The sequence below is a fragment of the Argopecten irradians genome, chromosome 8, assembly GCF_041381155.1.
Source record: "Argopecten irradians isolate NY chromosome 8, Ai_NY, whole genome shotgun sequence".
Taxonomy (NCBI): Eukaryota; Metazoa; Mollusca; class Bivalvia; order Pectinida; family Pectinidae; genus Argopecten; species Argopecten irradians.
The window spans coordinates 22,490,227-22,508,587 of record NC_091141.1 but is presented as its reverse complement, the minus strand read 5'-3'; the positions used below and the strand labels follow the sequence as shown (position 1 = coordinate 22,508,587).

The 18,361-nt window shown below is 35.0% G+C and overlaps 2 protein-coding genes across 2 annotated transcripts; both read right to left on the bottom strand.

Moving 5' to 3' along the window:
* Positions 1–342: 342 nt before the first annotated feature.
* LOC138329700 (membrane-associated tyrosine- and threonine-specific cdc2-inhibitory kinase-like) lies at positions 343–18,058 on the bottom strand. Its single transcript, XM_069276963.1, has 15 exons — positions 17,772–18,058; positions 16,341–16,479; positions 15,679–15,773; positions 15,148–15,356; positions 14,496–14,568; positions 14,103–14,225; positions 13,268–13,362; positions 12,650–12,756; positions 12,256–12,359; positions 10,799–10,840; positions 10,195–10,372; positions 9,658–9,763; positions 9,013–9,126; positions 8,575–8,707; positions 343–4,088 (listed from the first exon to the last, which is right to left on the bottom strand). Exons 1-15 carry the CDS (start codon positions 17,841–17,843, stop codon positions 4,059–4,061), a joined length of 1,620 nt encoding a protein of 539 aa, XP_069133064.1. The 5' UTR covers positions 17,844–18,058; the 3' UTR covers positions 343–4,058.
* Positions 4,142–8,559, bottom strand: LOC138329701 (uncharacterized). Its single transcript, XM_069276965.1, has 2 exons — positions 6,329–8,559; positions 4,142–5,956 (listed from the first exon to the last, which is right to left on the bottom strand). Exons 1-2 carry the CDS (start codon positions 6,456–6,458, stop codon positions 4,950–4,952), a joined length of 1,137 nt encoding a protein of 378 aa, XP_069133066.1. The 5' UTR covers positions 6,459–8,559; the 3' UTR covers positions 4,142–4,949.
* Positions 18,059–18,361: the final 303 nt, after the last annotated feature.

Here is an 18,361-nt window from a genome sequence, read left to right as displayed (position 1 = left end):
TAAAATAATCACACGACGTCATGACTACATGTGGTGTAAATGTAATTGTGGCGTGCTTTGTCAAGTACGTCCAGGTGATGGAACAATATTCATGGCACAGGGACAAGCTTCATTGAAGGCTACCATATTATCTTTTTCTTTCGTAAATGGGGGAAAAAAGAATAATTCCCTACCTACGAAATTGTTGTAATATCGTTGTCATCCTCTAGGTAGGGAAAGACTATTGATAATAACCCCCTGCATGCACATCTATAAATGGTCCTCAACATTGCTGTGAAGTTTCATTAAAAGTGACCCAGTAGTTTAGGACTTGTCTGGACAACAGCACAAAACAAGTCAATGTGGTATTCAAAGATTTATTTCAAATGTTTCTGGTATCATTGCATAGCTTGTTTACATTAATATATTCTTCTAAGTAAACAAAATTACATATGAAATTGTTGTAAGATTGACCAATGTCTACAAATACAACTAAAAGGGGAAAAAATCTTAATAGAGGATATGTCCCAAAAACATAAACTGACTATTGAAATCTTTTATTAATCCTCTATCTAAAACAGTTGCATATCAGAAATGTCCGTAAAAATGCATATAATTTGTTTGGCAATGAAACATTATGTAAGTTTGTGAGCATCTCTTTTCTTGCAAGTTTGGGACATTTAGTCAGAATATTCATTAACGATATTACCATCAGCTAACAAAGAGCAGATAACCCTATATTTCCAAACAACAATAACAACATCCAGAGGATTGGTGTACCTGATTTCACTTAGAACACAGCTTGGTGGGTGTAGCCCTGTAAACAGAACTTGGCAGTGAAATGTAAACAAATAAGCAATGCATGAAAGCTTCAGTATTAAATGTCTATAGATAACAGTAATCAAGTCTCTTGTCTTCAATACAGCCACTCTGAGCTCAACTCGATGTGCTCTCTTCTAAGATCTTCAAGTCAATAGACAGAAGAGCTTCCAGATGTAGAAGAGCTACAATCGAGTTAACGGAATTTATATTCTTTAAGTAGAAGAGAAAATCGAGGTAGGCTCTGAATTCAAGAAAATGGCTGACCTTTAATTTTTCAACAGTTGCGCATGAGAGATAACTCTATACTTCAGAACTATCAAACCACTTTGGCACAAATCTTAAAAGATATCCATACCATATCAGTAAGGACAAATTGCAAGATCACAAATATATTTGTCATCACTAGTACCAAGTGGGAATCTTTACTTGAATGTGGTTTGGTTGTTATTTTTATATTGATAAGTGAATTCTATAATTCATCTATTTGATAATTAAGGAATTATTTGATACCCAGAATGGTTTACCACATTCTACAACTTGAAGTATACCTCATATTGAACCAGAAATAGGCAGTTATTATCCTTCTATTAAAAACTGCTAGAATAAGCTAGGATGTGATCATGAAATGAAACCACTGTCGCTGTAATGGAGGCAGAGTACTAAATGACATTTACTGAAGCTTGTCAACAAGTGGAAATCTGTAAAATATATCAATACTGGCTGTAATTGTCAATAGCTATGATGGAGTAGGCCATCCACACATTGCAATCCGACCATGACCCTGTTGCTCAAAGTGTGATCATTAGCTGAATCAACAGCAAAATATTTTCTTGTAAGCTGCAAATCCTGCTATCTTCTTCTACTTAATTAAATGAGTCAGAAGAAAAACTGTAGTCTTTTACAGATTTGAAAAAATGTTTTGCAGAAAAATACAGGAATTGTTCATGCTGAGACCGTGATCACAATTTGAGCAACTTGACCTAGCCTCAACAGTACCATTAAGAAAACCTTTTTATCTCTTTCCTCTGAATTCTTCCATTTTAATATTTCATTTGTGCATATCAAACTTTAACTCAATTTTTGAATTACTCCAGGTCCTGTGAAACTGAACTTCAATTTCACTTTGCATTTCAACACTAGCTACTGTACGCGAATATTAACATTCACAGATTTAGAAACTGAATGCTAATTCCTATCAATATAGATGCTGTAGACATAAATTTACAGGTACTTTGATTGCAAAATTTGTGGAAGTAAATTGCATGCGAAATAAAGCTGTTACATACCAGTACAGTATTTTGTCAAATATATTGAGATTTCAGTTTTGAGATAAAAATGGTCTGTCTACATAGTACTGTTCATATTGAATTTTGGAACACGAATGAAAGCTTAAGGCACATTCATAATTAGCACTATAAAAACACACATGGTAAGTATTCTGTGTAATTGGAATGCAGTTATCTGTCCCACAAGATATTGTTTGTTTATTTGCGAGAGAAAAATAATATGTATTCTCCTACTGATAAACGATCTGCACCAGCTCACAAGGGCAAATAACTCGACATATCAAACAGACAGAAAACAAATGTGTTGAACATATGAAATAGCTGAACACAAGACATGTAAACAAGACAAACATTGTTAGAGACACTTGTCTCTTGATAAATCAGATAATTACATAAAAAATAATAGAATAACGACAGCACTCTCAACACCAAAATCGGCGAAGAAAATATTCAACTTGGTAACAAAAAGTTTGTGCAGTTACACAAAATAACAAGAAGATGACAACAATGATAATGATGATTATGACACTACACTATGAATTCATAGAACCAGCAAAATGGAAAATGATATTACATTTAATATTATATTTTTCATACTTGATATTTCAGAAGCATACAATATCCCTTAATAGAAAAAAAAATGAATGAAATTATGTGAACATAGTTATAGCTACACATTTATGACATTCTGTATATATATTGAATACATTGCTGACCATCACAGTCATGCCATTTTGCCAAGAGAATTGTGAACACTTTCGCTGGTGGATATGAACACAACCAGAACACTTATTATTACAATACTCGATGGTTAAGATCTAATGAGTTGAATTTTGATATTACTCACAGATTTACTCTGAATCTTCCATAGACAAGCGAAAATTCATCAAACAAAATGAATGGGTTTGAGATAGAGCAACATACAAGCTCTAAAGATAATGAAAACGTCAATAACAAATTATCTCAATAAATCAGTATAAAAGACGGTATGCCATACTCTTTGAAATCGATGACAATGAACTGGACACATGCAGACAGTATCCAATGAGGGTTTAGCATATGAACACAGCACAATAGTATTTGAACACAATATTGGTCAACATATACATATAAAAATAAACAATCTTTTTGCTATTAAGAAGTGAAAAGGTTTGAACATGCTTTTAAACAGTCAAAATTTGGGACTTTCACCTTATATATTAAAGACAATGTGTAATATATATACTGTACATTTAAACCTGTTAACTTGTGAACTGTTAACTAGAATATATAGCCAAAACCCTGTTTAATTCAAGTCTTCTGCTTGTTCTGACTAAACTTTACACTCTTTATGTTCCACAAAGTTTGAGATCAGTTTACTTAAAATGAATAGTTTAGTCAGGATAAACAAATTTTTTTTAAATTACACAGGATATTGAGTTCAAGTTAACAACGTTTAACTGTATATTTAAGCACACCTTATCTAACTTGAATATGCATATAAATCAAAATTTTAACAACGGTTCCATCAACTTAAAAAGGTTTGACTGTACCTTGTCCATTACATACAGTTCGTTAACCACATTCGTGGGAGAACAATAGTTTCATAACTTGTCAGCCAATTTCTTGCAAGTTTCAAGAAACCACATAATGTTAGTATTACACTCAGAATCCAGTTCTGAATGCTGGTACATCCTATAGCTTGTCTTGACCCAACTTTGTCAGATAGAAATATAATACTTAGTCATCTGGTTAGAACACTTTTGGTGTAAATCCGATAACTCTGTATAGAGTGAAACTGTCATGCTCTCTATCTATAGCACTTTGAATGTCTGGAAGAGATCATAAACAAACATCTTGGACTACACAGAAATGTCACTTTTTGTTGCTCACCGATACTTTCTATAAACAGAAGATACGTAGAAAACTGCCATGTTGCTGCCTGTTGTGATTTCGATGTAGATATTTTGTCTTATTGGTGACACCAAACACTTAGTCTTCATCACTAGCAGCTTCAAACATCTGAAAAAAATCATTATTGATACATTATACAGCTTCAAACATCTGTAAACAAGAGGCCCATGGGCCTTAATGGTCATCTGATATTTGATACAAATTAGTTACGTCATTTACTAGACAACAGATGTCTTTTGTTCACGAATCAGGAACATAGATCGAATAGGTTTACAAACAAAGTTTCATTAAGCGCAGTTTATATTTACTCAAGTTATCGCGTTCACAAACTCCAAAAATAATTATTAGTGCAAAGGGCAATAACTCCATAAATTAACGTCAAATAGCGCTGATTTTTAAACTTGTTCGAGATCTTTCCAATGCAGGGTTCATACAGAAATCAAGATATGAAATTCAAGGCTTTTCAAGGCTTTTGATGATAAAATTCAAGGCTATTCCAAGCATAAGAATTGACAAGAAAATAAACATATTTCAACAAACCTTTTGAATAATACACGTCATTACAAATAAAAACTAAAAAGCCATACTCTTCTGTTGTTAACTTTAATATGCTAAATAAGATTTACAGATGCTTCAATTCCTCTAACTTGAATTGGATTTTTTCTTCAACAGTTTTAACACATTTTGCTTTTTCTTTGGCTTTTTCTCGAAGAGAGTTGGCAGTTGCTATGTAGGAAAGGTTCCTTTCCTTCTCAGCCATAATAGAATACTTGTCTGCATTTTTAGTCAACTCATCATTGTCAAGTTTAGCTTGCTTTGCTTGTTTTTGGAGTTCTGTAATGGAGTCCTCAACCATCTTTCTCTTTCGTTTTTCCGTTTCTGTTTTAGCTGCTGCTTTTTGACTTGTTAAATGAGCTTCGTATTTTGATCTGGCTTGTGCACAACTACGAACCATATCTGTAGATACTGTCACTTTTTTATACCACCAACATTTTTGACATAGTCACATATTAGTCTCTGTGCGACTACAGACTCTTCCTTCAGATTTTCAACTTCAACTTTTTTATTGACAGAAAATCCCCTCTCCACATCTGCCTGTCCATGTGATAACACTAAACATAGTTTTACGAAACTTCGAAGCTTTTCAAACTCCTGGTTCTTCAAATGGGTCATTAAAAACTCATCTAGTCGGTCTAGATATGGGTTGAAATCAGCAAACATGCTTGTGCCAATAGATGGAATGTTCAGTAGAAGGGCATCGTACTGTTGTATGATACAGTCACAATCCCTTTCATTTACTCTTCCACAGCTCACAAAATGACCAAGGCATTTTTTCAATCTTGACTTACACAAACTTGGATTTGAAACCATTTCCTTAGGATTCAGCATGGACAGATAGCGAACTACACTATATGTTGCTGGGCTTTTCATCATAATCTTTCTCAATGTTGCCAACACAAAGTCTTTACTTTGAAGCTTGAACTCCATTGATTGTTTATCCGACACCTTTGCTTGTCTGAGCTCTTTTGCTGCTGAAAATCCTAAGTCTACTTTCGAGTAAGTGACCTGATTCTTTTTGTCATCAATGTCTAGCGCGAATAACTTCTGGGTAGATTCTGGACCAATCTCTTTCATGACGTCGTCTTTGATCACTTTGGACATTAAGCCTCTTACAAGCTGACCAAGATCTGCCATCAAAAATGGCACCATCGGGCGGTCTGTTTGATAATGTCCGAGAAAGGGCTGGAGATGAGTGGCAATGTAGCGGAAGAATTCCATCTTGGCTTTCACAAGTGGGTCTTTTACCATGGTAGCGACAACCTCATACGATTTACAAGTTGGTTTGTTCACTTCCTTTTCTTGTACTTTCTTGACATACGTTTCTATGTTTTTCCAAATGAGGAGTGCCCTTTCTACCACACCAACATTTTCCATCCATCTGTGGTTTACAAATTTAAGGGGAAGGACACTTGAGCCTGCAATAAAAAATCATGAAAATCAGAATTGATAATTGCATTTGATATGATAATTTTCAAACTTTATTCATAATTATAAACAAATTATTTATAATTAATATCTAAATGTCATTTAGAAATGTCCAATAATAAGCCTGTATTTATTTGAATGGAAATATGGAAAGCGAAGGAAATTATATTCATTTTATATCTAAGTTTGAAAATTAATGTGTAAGGTGATATTATTTTCTCCTGAGTCTGACGTCCATCACTTTGCTAAAAATTGCTCAATCAATTAAAAAAAGAAAAGCACGTATATATATATAATATAGGCCATCATTCATCAAAATGAGAAGCTAGTAAATGAAGTTTTACTATCTGAACTTAACTCACCACAGACTTTCTGGTAGTCCTCATGACGAGCGGGACTATCCTTGAATACAGTAGTAAAGACTAGACATAAAACTTGAAATGTCCCAAGTGGAGGCCTGAACTCCACATTTGAAAGAATTGTGCATAACATGTAAGCCACAGGAACCAATGTTCAACAAAGTCACACCATGATCATTAAATATTTGTTTTTTTATCATCATCTCAAAGAACTTCAGGTTCACATTCGGACCGTCCATCGATATTTGGATAATGTTATGAACAGGCAAATCTTTTATACCTTCATTGAAATGGTGCATTAAATCATCTGCACTTCCATGGCCTAGGAACACAGACCCAATGTAGCGCGTTATTACTTTGTCATCCTTCCAAAATCTGACATGAAAATCCATCTGTTTCTTTTGCGATTTTTTGTTTAAACTCTCGTCAAACAGTACAACAAAACACCCGTTTCCACATACATATTTAGCTAGAAGTTCTCGCAGGTATTCAGCTATCCCATACACCGTTAGATAGGCAGTTTTACGTTCTCCACATTTGAAATTGGCTGCTATTGCACTATCTGGAAATATTGTTTTAAATATTTCACCAATCGCCTCATTAGATTTGTAGGAGTTGTGATTAACAATTGTTATTAATGTCCACAAAATTTCAGCATGTTTAACTTGACTCTGTAGATTTTGTTGGAAACAAATCGGCGTCTTACTTGAACTAGGACCTGAAATGGCTGCCGAGTCTGCAGACGGCGGTGGTGGGGTCGAGGCTGTAGTCGGTGGAGGGATCGTAAATAACAAATTATTCTCACTGTGTGTTGTTGATCTGAAGTTTTTTTGGTGTTTGTTCCCTTTTTCATGAGATTTGAGAGCCGACTCGCCCATCTTCCCTAAATCAATGGTTTTTTTTGCAGCAAGTACACATCGCCGTAAACTTGTGTTCCCCTTTAATGACCCATGGATATTGTTGTTTCCACGCAGAGTTAAATATAGTTTTCCCCATGACCTAATAATCAGAGCGTGTCGGTGACTAATCAGCATGCTGTCAAGCGTGTTCAACAATCCGCTATTTTTTTCACTAACATCCGGGTCTCTCGGCATTCAATCGGAACTCCTCGAGTGGAAAACAGTCAATTTACGATAGTTACATCCGAGGAGCTCCGATTGCTCGGCGTGACTAATATACGGTTACTTCCGGAAAACAAAAATCCGGAATTTAATAAATCATCTTTTATTGTCTGCATTTTTACCGATATTCTAAAGGATTTTTCACCAATTGATCACCGAACTGGATTGTTTTTTTCAGACTATAAATTAAGACAATTCAAGGCCTATAATCATGTTTTCAAGGCTATACAACGATTTTCAAGGCCTTTCAAGGCCATATATCTATTTCAAGGCCTTTCAAGGCAGACACTCAAAATTCCAGGCCTTTTCAGGCCTGTGCGAACCCTGCAATGTTAGTCTACATACGAAGATTAATTAAGCTTGGTTCATATTTACTTAAGTTATCGCATTCACATGGTCCAATAATAATCATTAGGCTAAGGGCAATTACTCTGTAAATTACCTTCGAATCAAGCTGATTTTCAAACTATCAAACTCATCCGAGATATTTTCAATGTAAGTCTACATACAAAGTTTCATTAAGCTCGGTTTATATTTACTCAAGTTATTGTGTTCACAAGGTCAAATAATAATTATTAGTGCAAAGGGCAATAACTCCATAAATTACCATTAAATCAAGCTGATTTTTGAACTCGTCCCGAGATATTTCCAATGTTAGTCTACATACAATGTTTCATTAAGCTCGGTTTATTAGAATTTACAGAATATCTTGAAAGTTCCTGTCCAGAAATGCCACATGGATAATGAAACACACCTAGTGTTCTAGTCAACATTAACAATAAATTACATAGATTTGATCGGGTTTAATATCTGTACAGCCAGAGTACACAAGTAATCAGTTTGGTTTAAGCTTTTTAATTTGGACTCCCTGTATGTTCAGTAAACATTTAATATGTTCCCTCCTCCCTCTGTATCAAAAAAACCCAAACAATTTAATTATACCGATGAATGAAAGAATGGCAGAGTGAAAGATGTGCATGGAAGATAACTATATTCATATTTCATGATTTTTTGATTCTTGTAAAATTGATAATTTGTTTGGCAAAAAAAATAAAAAATTACCTAAAAACATTTAATATGTTGAAAGCTTGTGCTAAGCTATAGTGGTATCTTTCTTAATCAACTTACATCCATGAGGTTCTTGGGTTCAATTCCTGGTTTGGTGACATCTTCTCCTACAAGGTCGAGATTTGTGGTGAAGGTCGTCGGTGTCACAGCTCTCTCTTCCTCAAAACTCGACTCAAAGCTCAGATTAGGACTTCTGTAACAGTAAATCAATTAGTTATCATGAGACCAAAATCTGTAATCTTATATATAATGTCTGTAATACCCGATATCAATATCTACCAATTAACATTTGAAATACCTGAAACCAATACCTACCACATATAACAACCATCTTCTATGAACCTTATCACAGAATAATTACCATGTTATAACCATGAATTTGTTGAAAGCGCGTTCGGTATAGCTCTTTTTTATCGTTCTTATTTTGGAATTCTTTCACAAATCTTAAATTGCACTTGCATCTTCGGCAGCATTTTAAGGAGGACTTAGAAGGCTAACCTGTTTGTAATACGATTAGACATGACAGGTGATGAACTCATGGGCGAGCTGATAAAGTCTTTTGGTCGATGTCGCATCACAGGGGATGTATAGGCTTTTCTCAATGGCAGGTCTCTATCAACACAAAAAACACAGCTTTTATAGATTTCAATTTTAGCTAGTCATCTAAAGAAAAGGTTTAGAATGTAGAGAAGTGCTTATTGGGTTGAATTAGTTATCTACACTTGCTAGCCAAAAGAAATATCCTCTCTAGTTTCCCATACCTTTAATGATTCCGAAGTTATGATGATAAGAAATTACTGTATTCATATGACCTTTAAACTTATATTAAATCAACCCAATAGTAACAATATAACGACAAACTATCTCCCAAAAATACTGAATTTTGTGAAGTTAACCAAGAGCCATACCAACCATAACAATGAACTTTAGGATGTCAGAATGTAGATTTGCTAATATTAACAGGGGTTTAAATTTTGCGAAATTTGCAGATCCATCCAAATTCGCAACATTAAAAACCTCACAGAATTTCTTTGACCAGTGATAGTGATTTGCATAAGTTATGTAACTTGTTTTGCTATCAATGTAAAACAAAGTTAGTTTATATAACATTGAATATTGAGGGACATAATATAATTAACATACCTTGGGACCGCAAACTCTGAAAGGAAACTTTCACTTGATGATGAGCTGTCTAATGGAATCCCCATAGAGTTGTTATGGATACTGAACTCATCCTCAAAACAATCGTCTGCAAAGATAAAAGGAAAGTGCTGCAGTCCTAATACTGTCTTTGGTTACAGAGTTACCCCCCTTGTGGGTAGTTATCCATTGTGATGTCATTATTTTGTGACTGAAACTTGGTTTTCTCTGAAAAGTATGACTTTATGGTCGCAAACATGACGTCACAATCATTATCTACCCACAAAGACAGATAATTCTGTAATATGCAAAAACAGAACAGAAAGCCTTTAGATTCTTGAAAGTATGGCATATGCATTAAGGACATTGTATGCTGTTAACAAATTGACTTCTACAGCAACTTAATTTCACATTTTCCAGTCTGAAATTATCATGGCTAGCCACCAACAGCGACACATACTTGAAAACTTCTCAAAACTCTGACAAAGTGACAACACACTTTATGCATGCCAGCAGAGATTAAACATAGTGTACACTAACCATCTGAGAGACTGTGGTCGAGTCCCAGACCAGTACTATTACTACTTAGCACACTGCTGCGTCCTGAGTTCTCACTGAGGAGGGCCGGTCTGAAGTAGTGGTAGGGCCAGGTAAGCAGAGTTGTTAGGAAGAGAAAGGCTTGGAACAAACTCTGGAACATCGACTGTACAGTGTTCACCTGCAATGGAAAATACTGGGTACTTAATTTATGTACAGCAATAATAATGGTATATTTCATGAAGAAACACATTTGGGGCTTCTTCCAAATGAAGAAATAATCAAGAGCTTGTTTTAAAAGGAGAACTGACCCATGTATATTTTGTACAAGAACTAACGGTACTTAAACTCTAATCAAGGATAACTTCATCTGTACAATATCTAAACTCACTGGTATACAAAAGAAAATCTTTTCATATATTTGGATTATCAGAATGGCAAACTTTTGGCCTCGGTTTTACATGTCCAGAGATCAGTTACTGTACTGTAAATATCCACTACTGCAGCACATACATTATGATTCACAAAACTTTATAAACTTTTTAATTTTAGTAAAAGTGGTTTGTGCAATATGGGCGATAACAAAGAATTTCCTATTTTGACTTACTGCACTGTTCATCATGTATTCACGCTGCCGTCTTTTCCAAATCTGCAAACAGAAATTTAAGTATATTTAATATAATCTATTATAAACATGCATCCTACTCGAACTCTACAAGCCTCTCCCAAACTATTAACTTGATTTATCAAATGACTCAGAAGTCATCTTTTAACTCTGCAAATTGACCTTGTCCAGATATCTGAATCCCACATTATTATTTATACTTTAATAGTATACATGTGCAAGATTTTGTAGACAAATGATGTCGCTATTATAAGTTACAGATTAACCTACACAAACAACACTGACAGTCCATGGCACAGTTTCACAAACCTAAGGGATGTTTTTGAAACTGGGACCCGAAAACCTTGAACCTGAACAGTTATTGGAGGAAGTCAAATTCCCTGGAAACTAGGGCTGAAACGATTAGTCGAATAATCGGAGGCGATTAGATTAATGAAGCTAATTGCTGATAATCGATTAAAGATTTTATTAATCGTTAATCGTAACATGCATAGCCAGTGCATTGTAAGCTGACTTAACACGTTGACAGATCATGGATTTCTGAGTAAGCCATTCCGACTGGAGTTTCATCTCTTTATGTACATGTTTTGAACTCAACAAAGCATATATGATGTGATAAATACTTGTTAAATTACGTCTCTGTGGAAGTTAAAGTCATTAATCAATGAAAAAGTGGATGTCATGAGAAAGCTTGCAACACGCTGTTCGCCAATTTTCACTAGCGATCGACTCCATGTTGTTATGTCACGGAGGCCTAATCGCCGCCGGGACGCTCGAGAGCGGAAGGAGCAGTAATCTTGAACATTTACATTTTGCTATTGCATGTGTTTATCATATAAAAAGAATGTTTTTGTTCATATTCTAATTGAATATAAGAGTTGTTGATTTATTTTATTTTTTTGATCACGGAAATAAAAAAAGTTCATTGACGAAAATTTGGTCATGTCGCTCCGTGGCGATCCAGATTTGGTTGATTAGTCGTACGTGTGAAGGTCACGTCAAAACAGCGGGTTAGCAGACTTGATTTAAACGATGTTACGGAAGACAATACAGGAACGGAATTCAGAGCTTATTTGGGATAAAATACGTTTGTTTTGTCAATAAATATATTCTTATTTGTTGGTAGGCTTATATTATATAAGGCATGTCCTCTGTCATATTATACAGTAGGTGTTATTATTAGTTGATAACAAAACATGGCGGACGTTTTCAGTAGTCAGTAGTGAAACAATATAGTTGCCTTCAATTCAAACGATTAATCGATTAGTAATCGATTACATGTGACCGAATAATCGAGTACAAAAATTACTAATCGTTTCAGCCCTACTGGAAACTGGGACTTATTTCATTTCACCAACATCATTAAATTAAAAAGAACAAATTAAAATCAAACTGTAGATTGATTATTAATTTACATGTTTCAATCACAAATTGCTTACCTTTCTGACATAAGGAAAGGCAAGAACTTGGTCTACAGTTGGGCGACTGGTAGGCTCAGGGTCCAACATTTGTTGTATTACATACTTCAGGTCAAAAGACTTGTCTGTGGTGGCAAAATGTACAAAGTGAAAGTAAACTGTTTACATTCTACTAAATTCACACTTTGATAAACTAAACCATCATATGATATTTACTATTCATGATCACATATGCATCACCAATGTATTGGTCCTCATAATTGAACAAATATAAAATAACTATAAGATTTTCCCTACAGAGTTTGCATATAATTTAAAATATCAAGGTTAATAGAGAACTTAATATCTTTTTAAAATGACTTCTTGTATAACATATAATTCTATTCTAAAGCCTTTGATATTTGGTTATCCTTACCCCTAAGAAATTCTTCTGGAAGATGTCCTGTCCTTAGTAGGTGCCAGCCATCACCTCCTCTAGGAAGGTCAAGGTCACTGGCTAACTCTAGCACCGTCATACCAAGGCTGTTGATAAAAGTAAGTCAAATTTTTATACTGTATTACATACCAATATAGTTTAACTACTCCATGCATTTTTTATGAACAATGAACCAAAACAAAATGAAAAAAATAGAAGGTTTCGAAGATTTTTTGAATAATTAAAAAAAAATTGTCACTTGTATAATACTATGATTAAATGGCTACAGATCATACATTCAACTTAAATAATCCGTATACTTCAGCAGTGCAGTGATTGACATCTTTTATTTTGAAGACAATATGTATACTTTTTACACCTTTGTGTAAAACGTCTACATATTTGTCTCATTAAGCACCTTTGCTGCTTATTAAGTCAGATTCAGGGAACAGTCCATAATGGTACATTGTACCAGTCACCTAAATGTAGATAATATCCTTCCATAAACCAGCATTGTTTTTTTCAATCTTCAGAAAATGTTTCTAATTGTTTTTTCAATCTTCATTAAATGTTTCTAACTTAAATTTCAGACACGCATATATAATGGTATACACATACCTGAATATATCTGCTGCCTTTGAGAATTTTCCATCCATAAGTTCTGGGGCCAGATACTTGGGATCGCCTTCCTGTGACTCAGAAAAGTCTCCTCCCTGTAAATAGTCATATCTATTATAAATAACAGCTTCGGTAGAACAACAATTAGTATCTATAAATACATACAGGTCATGCCACTTTGAAACCCATCATGTACTGCAGTGAGAACTTCGATAATTAAACATAAGTAAAGCAGGTAAATTTTGCGAATAGTCTATTTTATGTTTCCACTGAAATCTGTGAATTCAAAACACCAGGAAAAAATTCAGAAGTTAAATGACACACCTCAAAATTAACAATACCGTATTCGACCAAAGAAGCGCCCCTCCCACTTTTGAGACCTCAATTTCAATTACCATTACTATTAAATTGCATAGGTTTGCAATAATTTTGTCTCATTAAGCATTTTTTCAATTTTTTAATCGCTTATTCAGGGGTTTCATTATCTTTCAGGAGAGGCGGTACAATTGCAATTTCAGGGGTACTTTTCTATACCATCTGTATGCTATCTAATGTAATTTAGCTCAAATCAGGCGGTACCACAGCTAGGTTCAACCGGCAAAAAGTACCAGGTACCGCCTGATATTGAAACCCCTGCTTATTGGGTTGAATATAAGTGGACCTTGGCAAATATGTTCTGTAGAGGAAACCATGAAACATTGCTATACAGTAGCAACTTTGACAATGCCCTCTGAAATAAACATGGAGGAGGAAATAGGGTCAGAATGCCACAACTTGAGGTGACAGCAAAAACTCAAATATAAATCTATTTTGAAATTAAACAAATGGTCTTTACCTTTGATAGATCAATGACTAGCCCAAAGTCTCCCAGCTTGCATACTTTGTCGTGCGAGATGAAGATGTTGTCTGGTTTGATGTCCATATGGATGTGATTGTGATCATGTAAATGTTTTAATGCCTGTCAACAAAGAAACCATTGATTACAACTGAAGGTACAAACAATTCTCAGTTTTATTAAGATATTTCTAAAAGATGCAAACTAAACTCTTTTAAAATATAATTTAAATACACTCAGACTAAAAGTAGGAAGTGAAAATGTATCAGATGAATTTTTGCACCAATGCCTTGCTTTGCACAAAAGAAACATCTTGTTCAGTGAAAAGTTGACATTGTTGCAAGAAATAGCTTCTGCTTGGTATGAAACAATAATTTGTCATTTTAATCTTACCATCAATAAATCGACAAGGTATTTCCAGATCATCTTTTCAGGTAGCTCACGACTCTCAGCATATTGTAACAAACTACAAGAAAATGGACGAAACACTTAATACCAAATCACCGAAACAGATGTGTCAGAATCCTATTCATGAAAGTGTATAATAATCAGGATTAACTTTAATATAAATTCAAGATCATATGGCATTTAATCACAAGGTATTTTGTACAGGGAGCAGGTTTCCGGATACCTAATCTGGTTTTTAGCAAAACTGGGGGAAAAAAACAACTAAAATTATTGGTGGTTCTTATGGTAAATTAGGCAAAGCAAAATTAGCGGAAATAACCCTAGTCAACAACACTATCTAAAGTTCAAGGCCAGAAATATTGTGGGAGAACTCAGGGCATCCTCACAGAATATTTTTTTCGAGAGTATTTTTTTGACTCCCAAAAATCAGATTTGACTTTTGAGTTTGAAACATGTGTCTATTTGTCATATGTTTTGACTTCAGATTTTTGAGAAATTGTGATTGGACACTCCAACTCCTGTTACTGCTAAAAGTCGAGACAACTGGATGCCATGAGAATTGTATTTATAGTGAAAAAAGCATTGCCCATTCTCCCCCCTCCCCAGAAACCTCTGCAGCAGGACAGTTAATTCCTACTTTGTTTGACAAAGCTCCTCTTGTATATACAGATGCTGGCGTTCCTCCCACGCACGAAAGAATGTTACACAGTTGGGGTGAGATGGTAGAGATTCATGCTTCGCAACCTCTTCTAGCTTTCTCTTTCTGTCCATCTCTCCTCGAAATTTCTCCTGTGATTTTTTCACAGCATAATATTTCCCATCTTCCTTACTTCGCACTTTAAATACCTATATTTAAGAACAAATTCATGATTTTAAGCTTAAAATATATCTGAAATGTAAGAATGTCTTTATCATCCTATCAATTGAATTCAACTAAATTTGTCTAGCTTTGGAAACAGCTATAGCTTGTCATTTTGAAACAGGAGAAACATGTTAGTAAGAATGTCTTTTTCATCCTATCAATTGAATTCAACTAAATTTGTCTAGCTTTGGACAAAGCTACTGAACTAGTCATTTTAAAACAGGAGAGACATGCTTTGCTCCAGAGTTGTATGGCATTAGTCATAATTGAAAGTATTATTCGTCAAACATTATTCCGATTTCCTACCTCTCCAAACGAGCCAGCTCCAAGCTTTGATATGACCTGGAATCCTGTTTCAAAGTACAGCTTTTTACTGTTGGATGTATTGGCTCCCAAAAATACTGTCCATGGTTAAGGAAATATCTAAATAATTCATTTACCATACATTAATGATTAAATGCAGACTCCCAAATTTTGGCCGATCATTGGCAATCAGTGAACTCAATCAAAGGTGTGCTTCTGTATAAGCATTTGGGATTTCAGGGTTTGAATTGTTCTCTCTACTACATATACATTTTCACCTCTCTCGTTCAGGGGGTTCAATATCAAGCGATACCCAATACCTTTTGTCTATTAAATCTGGCTGTGGTACAGTCTGATTTGCATTAGATTTAGATAGCATACAGAAAGTATAGAAAAGTATGGTACCCCCTGAAATTGCAATTGTACCGCTTTCCCCGGAAAATAATGAAATCCCTGCTTGTTATAAATTTAATATAGATGCTTCATGATACCAACTTCTAATAAAATTCAGATTTCAGCTGGCCATGGACATATACATCAAAAAATATATTCATGCAGTTGCTGTACTATATATATATATAATACATAGTCACTATTTAAGAAATAGAGTCAAAGTCTTTTGACCCATGTTGTAAGTACAGTATATAAGTACTAGACAAGGATACATCCATTGACATCCTGATCGTCTCGGAATGATACTATTTGAGCTCTCTGGATAGGTCTGTGAGGAAATATCCGACTGATAGGAGGAGCACTCTTCACCGGTGGTTTGGGAGGCAGCGAGTCCCGAGGGGTACCTCTTGACTACAACACAAAAAAGTATTCATTTCTTTTTTATTTATGTAGGCTTATTACACAATGTCTGTATATATAAGGATCTATAAGTTTACATCCTTGCTGTATATAACATCACAAGATATCATAGTGTAACGAAGCTGCGGTGCACTTTGTTGCTATATTTTCCGGAATTTATATTAACTGGGACTTCGGCAGGAATTTGCTGGGCACGAGATCTCGGGACTGCGCCGAGGCTTTCAGTTTTCTACCGGGCCTTGAGAGGTGAGGGTTGTGTTTTTGAATCCTATGTAATTTTTATATATTTGTCGCCCATCCTTTCCCTAACTTGCGGTTATCGTATAGTATGGAAATGCATTAACATTACTGTGTGTGTATTTTTCGCTGTCAGTCGATATTTTTGCTATATTTTTGAGTTTGAAATACTTGTGAAATTGTGCAATGTCGGACTTGGCATGTCTCGCTTTTAGACGGGTTTCGATAGTATTTAAAAGTCTTCACTCTTGTGTTGAGAGCCGTTGGTAGGCTGGAAAAGAGTGGGAGCCTCCTGTGTTGAGTTTCGGGGTTAACCGTTAAGGAGATATTTTGAGAATCTTTGCTGGAGAACGGTGTTTGTGAAATTGGAGGTTAAACTATCGATAATCGGCCCGGTGTGTAGCGCCACGTGCTCGGTCTTTCATTGATGGGTAGGAGTTAATTCTGATAGCGAAAACGTGAGAATATTAGCAGCAAAACTGTCCATTGCACAGTACTTCCCACTGAGCCACGCGGGTATTTTCTTGTTGTCGCCTTTACACATGTTAAATATTAATAAACTGTTAAATGAATTTGATGTCGTCCATTGTCCATACTCACTAGTACCATTGAATATTGTAGCAAGACATAGGAATCTGCAAGCTAACGCAGCAGTCGAACCCAGAGCAAAACAAATTAATTGTATCATTCTTACTCTACGCTAATGACTGCGGTCGCAGCAAAACAAGTCGTTACAATAGTGTCAAGTCCTGCATAAAGTTGGTAATTTCAAGAAACTGAACGATTTCTACTTCATACTGAGCATAATATATTGGTATTACAGTAAATATTGTACAAGAGAGATGAATATCAATATGGTATGTATTAAAATTGTTTTCAATTTGACTTTACAGGTTGTGTTAACAATTAGAAATAAAGGTCAACAAAAATGTAAGTTAATTAAGAAAAGCCTCAAATTAATGTGGCTATCAGCATGTTTCACACTCGCGACGCACTGTAAGTGTAACAGACATCGTGTACACTGAAATGACATGCTGAGTAATCACCTTTTTAGTAGAAAATGTCTGAGGTTCAGGAAAAAATTTAGGTGTAGGTCTCGGACTAGGGAAAACCTCCATCTTCAATGTTTGACATTTGATGAAAACTTAACCACAATCCAGTGACTGGACCATATCTGCTCTGATTTTGTCAATAAGAAATCCCACTGTCTTCAAATATCGTGCACTCTTCCTCTCCGTATTTTTACAATAACAACCGCTGGCCGCTCTTTCGCGGTTTTTTCCCGAAGTCTCTAGAAGGCGGACTGCGATTGGCTGTTCAGAATCGGCTGAAAAGAAAAATGTTCCTAAGGGATTTGAGACTCAAATGAATAAGACAATAAAACCACCAATCTATGTTAATTAGTTATTTTAACTTGGAAATCACGTTTTATGTATTCAAAAAATTGTTTATAGATTTACGAATCTTTCGCTATAACATGAATGCTAGATAGCCAGCCAATCAAAAAGCATGTAACAAAATGTACATTTTGGAACGCTTCCAAAAATTAAAATAAACAAATATCACGTGACATAGCACCCGGGTAAATAGAACCACGGATTTTGTTTAATCACATGAACGGAGTATGTAATCGTCT